The 4954-nt window shown below is 38.4% G+C and overlaps 1 protein-coding gene across 1 annotated transcript in view; it reads right to left on the bottom strand.

Moving 5' to 3' along the window:
- The window catches only part of RNF24 (ring finger protein 24), a 93257-nt gene that overhangs the window by 22016 nt on the left and 66287 nt on the right, over positions 1-4954 (bottom strand). The window contains exons 3-4 of the mRNA XM_011943284.1: positions 3863-3905; positions 1091-1132 (exon numbers count right to left, since the gene is read on the bottom strand). Coding sequence (XP_011798674.1) covers positions 1091-1132; positions 3863-3905 — 85 coding nt within the window. The remainder of the gene's footprint in view (positions 1-1090; positions 1133-3862; positions 3906-4954) is intronic.

Genomic DNA, 4954 nt, shown 5'->3' with positions numbered 1-4954 from the left:
TCTATAATCCCAGCTACTTGGGAGGCTGAGGCAGGAGAATCGCTTGAGCCCAGGAGGTGGAGTTTGCAGTGAGCCAAGATTATGCCATTGCACTCCAGCCTGGGCGACAGAGTGAGACCCTGTCTCAAAAAAAAAAAAAAAAAATCGAACAGTAATTAATGCTTCAGTTTAATCCAAGGTTAGGTCTAAAATGCTATTAAACAGAAATATATCAACTCTTTGATGAAAAATATGCAAAAAGAGCAAAGGACCAATAGATGATTTCAAAATATTTAACAATAATATGATTATTTTTATTATTATTCAAATAACCTAACAAATTAACTTTCTTTGAAGAGACTGGCAATTGAGCTTCACCACAGTTAGGCTACATACGACACAGCTGTTGCAACGCACAGCTTTTCAAGTCCTTGCTTTAAATACCAATTAGAAAACCCAGAAAGGGAGAAGGAAAGGGTGATAAAAAATAAAAATTCTGAAAATTTGTAGTCAGAGGCAATACAAGAAATAGAATTAAAAAGAATTCTTACAGGCTATGTATCTTAATGTATACAGCAGGATATACACACCCAAGTTTGTACTTAAGTTACAAAGCACCTGTGACCCAACCATGCAACTGAATAGCTAAACAATCCCGAGAATTCATATCTCTACGTATGTATTCTTCCCCTATTCCGTATGTCTTACCTTCTTAAATCCCTAGCCCCATGAGATGATTGCTCCCTTTTTTTGTACCACTGGTAAGAAAGAAATATTGGGAACATTTTCAATGGGGAAATTAGTATATACTCATCTTGAGTAGAAAAACTAACATATCTGTTTCCTATTCATACAGCATGAACAGCAAGCAGCATCCCTACTGCTATGAAACTTTATAATGGTGTCATCACTTATAAAGTATCAGTTATACTACTCTCGTAAAGCCTTCACACAATTGATTTTTATGTGACCTCACCCTGAAATATTCTATTACCCCAATCAAAATAAGCCTATTTTTTTCAACTACTGAAAATAAACGTGTTTAAACATACCACAGCATACCACTGCTACTAGAAAATGGAACAAGAAGATTTACTTATTATCAACTTACCTCATGTAAATTCAATTCTTTTACTTTCTCTTTTAATATAACCTGTAAGACAAAAAAGTATGTTCTTATGCCCATTTAAATCTGTAATTTTAAATAGTTTTCATATGCACACATAGTTTTATTTTGTATATATGGCTCATTTCCCTCATACTCAATATTGGAGAGAATTTCTTTTACAGTTTGAGACAGATCATTTTACCACCATTTTTTTAACTTGAGCAATGATGCAATATTCTCCTAAAAAAGGAATTTTGGCCGAGCACAGTGGCTCACACCTGTAATCCTAGCACTTTGGGAGGCCGAGGCAGGTAGATTGCCTGAGGTCAGGAGTTTGAGACCAGCCTGGTCAACATAGTGAAACCCTGTCTCTACTAAAAATACAAAAATTAGCTGGTTGTGGTGGCGCCTGCCTGTAATCCCAGCTACTCGGCAGGCTAAGGCAGGAGATTCACCTGAACCCGGGAGGCAGAAGTTGCAGTGAGCCAAGATCACTCCATTGCACTTCAGCCTGGGCAACAGGAGTCAAACTCTGTCTCAAAAAAAAAAAAAAAAAAAAAGTAAGTCAATCTTAATTTTGAAAGTTTTGACTCCGTGGTGACCAGACAGTAGTTAAAATGAATGCCAAGTGATAAGAAGGAAGTTTACTATTTAAGAAAAAACTCTGAGACTAAATATAGCTTATTAGAGTATATTTCATCTTAAAGTGAAGAAAATAGGCAAGTAAAATTTGAGGGGAAAATCTCTAAATGTTGTTGTCTTACATTCCTGAACTAAAAATGGATTTGAGGGTAAATCCTGTTTTCAGAAATCACACTAGAAGCTACTATCAGGCCTCATAGGGATATACTAAATTTCCTATCCAGTATATTTTAAAGATCAGATTTACTGTATGTCTTGTGACTTGACTAGTTTTATCAGTCAATTTCACTTAAGTGACTGCAAAGGCCAATTTTACTTTCTAGTTAGCCTACATACAAATATCTTGTAAGTTGTCAAGATCATAATAGGTGGCCAGGCACAGTAGCTCACACCTGTAATCCCAGCACTTGGGGAGGCCGAGGCGGGCGGATTGCTTTAGCCTAGGAGTTTAAGAACAGTCTAGGCAACACAGCGAAACCCTGTCTCTACAAAAAATACAAAAATTAGCCAGATTGGTGGTGCACGCCTGTAATCCCTGCTACTTGGGAGGCTCACGTGAGCCCAGGAGGCAGAGGTTGCAGTGAGCTGAGATTGCACCACTGCACTCCAGCCTGTGTGACAGAAGTGAGACCCTGTCTCAAAACAAAACACAACAGATTATGATAGAAGCCTGAGAAACATGGTGAGACCCCATCTCTACAAAAAGTACAAAAATTAGCCAGGGGTGGCGGTGTGCGCCTGTAGCCCCAACTATGCATGCCACCACACTCAGCTAAGGTGGGAGGATCACCTGAGCCCAGGGAGGTCAAGGCTGCAGTGAGCTGTGATCATGTCACTGCAGTCTAGTCTGGGTGACAGACACCCTGTCTTAAAAAAAAAAAAAAAAAAAGATTATGATAGGACTGAGACGAAAAGATTCATTCATTTAGAAAACTAAAATACTCAACTCTGATTATGGATCCCACATGAGACCTATGAGAGTGTGGGGTTACCTAAGGACAACAGTATGTCCATCTAGGGAAGGTGCCAATGAGCTCAGATTTCAAAGATACATGGACAAAAGATGAACAGAAAGATAAGCAGTCCTGGCTGGGCACGGTGGCTCACAGCTGTAATCCCAGCACTTTGGGAGGCCAAGGCGGGCAGATCACGAGGTCAAGAGATCAAGACCATCCTGGCCAACATGGTGACACGGTGTCTCTACCAAAAATATAAAAATTAGCCGGGTGTGGTGGCGGGTGCCTGTCATCCCAGCTACTTGAGAGGCGGAGGCAGGAGATCACTTGAACTCGGGAGGCGGGGGTTGTACTGAGCCAGGATCTCGCCATTGCACTCCAGCCTGGCAACAGAGTGAGACTCCGTCTCAAAAACAAACAAACAAACAAAAACAAGATAGGCAGTTCCGAAGTATTACAGTTCCGTAACATCAGTGTCAGCAAGGTTAAAGACTCAAATAAGCTGAAGCTCCCCTGTACCCAAGAAGAAAGCTAAGAGTAACAAAAAATAAGATTTTCATGCTTACAGCCAAAGGAAAATCTAGGCCCCCTGTTTGGTGTTAGTGGTAAAATATTAATGGAAGAAAAAAATAATTTTACTTGGCCTTCAAGAAAAGATAAGTGTATTAACTTAAAGACAAAATCAGTGAAGGACTAGGTATTAACAGCTATGATCCAAGTTTGCAGACTTCTAGTGGATAATATGAGTTAACATTTAAAGTACAAAAGGCAGTAGATGAGATCACTGTAACACAGCTGGTCACCTCCTAGGAACTATGTCTTCTAATAAAGAAGGAAGGAAAAATTTCACTTAATGGTATCTCAGAACTCCATTAAGTTGACAGTAACTTTAAGAATTACAAGCTATATAGCATTTCTCTTTAGCAAACTGTTGGCTCAAGTTTCCTGCTAAATTATAATATATCATTTGAACTTTCCATAGCTTCAAGTAATGCTTATAAAATAAGAGAATAATACTTAAGAAAATGAAGTTGATATATTATACTGCAAATTGGCGGTGAGATGCTAAAATGAACACAAGTAAATTCAGTCCCAGTTTAAAGTATGAGTGGAAATCAGAGTTCTCAGTTTTTTTGGGGAAAAAAAAATCAAAGCCAAACTGAATTAAATTTCTCACCTGTTTGTAGGCATAAAATTCTTTGTGTGCTTGATGTCTTAGCCTAAAAGACAGAAATTAGTAATGCAACATTGAGATTTCAAACACAGTAACTTGAAGAAAAATAAAAAGCTGCTGGTTTTGGTATTAATTTATATCATTTATGGCTCAAATGATATAAATTAGAACCTTTACCCTGAAATGCACCCAAATGACGTATCTCTTAACATGTTACGTGAAAGTGACCAGGGAACCATGAAATGTTACCCAAACGTAAGATGACTCAATTCTTTTTATACTGACAGTCTACTTATTTCAATAATATTTATATTTTTTCTTAATTAGAAAAAATTTAAGTATAACATACATCCAATGAAGTATAAAAACCTTAAGTATACAGCTCAAAATCTTAAAAAATGTACATACCAGGACAACTATTGCTCATATCAAGACATAGTACATTTCCAGCACATCTGGGCCCTCTAAAATGACCCTTCCTAATCAATATCCATGCCCCAGAGGTAGCACTATCCTGATTTCTAACACTGTAGACTAATTATATCTGTTTTTGAACTTCATGTAAATGGATCATTTGGTATATACTCGTTTGTGTTTGGTTTCTTTCAGTCTACAATGCCTTGTGAGATTCTTCCATATGGTTGTAGTAATTGTCTTTCTGACTGACATACAGTATTCCATTGTATGAATATAATATATTTATCCATTTTACTGCTGATGAATATTTACTTCCTGTTTGAGGGTATTATTAATAAAGCTGATACACAAATTCTACATGTCTTTTAGTGGACATATATACTCATTTCTGTTAAGTATATACCCAGGAGTAGAACTGCTGGTTCAAAGTACCAGACCGAGGCTGGGCACTGTGGCTGACGCCTGTAATCCTAGCACTTTGGGAGGCCGAGGCAGGCGGATGGCCTGAGGTCAGGAGTTTGAGACCAGACTGGCCAACATGGAGAAACCCCCAACTCTACTAAAAATACAAAAATTAGCCAGGCGTGGTGACACATGCCTGTAATCCCAGCTACTTGGGAGGCTGAGGCAGGAGAATCGCTTGAACCCAGGATGTGAAGGTTGCAGTGAGCCAAGATG

Source organism: Colobus angolensis, unplaced genomic scaffold (genome assembly GCF_000951035.1).
Source record: "Colobus angolensis palliatus isolate OR3802 unplaced genomic scaffold, Cang.pa_1.0 Scaffold219, whole genome shotgun sequence".
Lineage (NCBI taxonomy): Eukaryota > Metazoa > Chordata > Mammalia > Primates > Cercopithecidae > Colobus > Colobus angolensis.
Note: the sequence above shows the minus strand (reverse complement) of the source record. Positions and strands in the feature narration are given on the sequence as shown.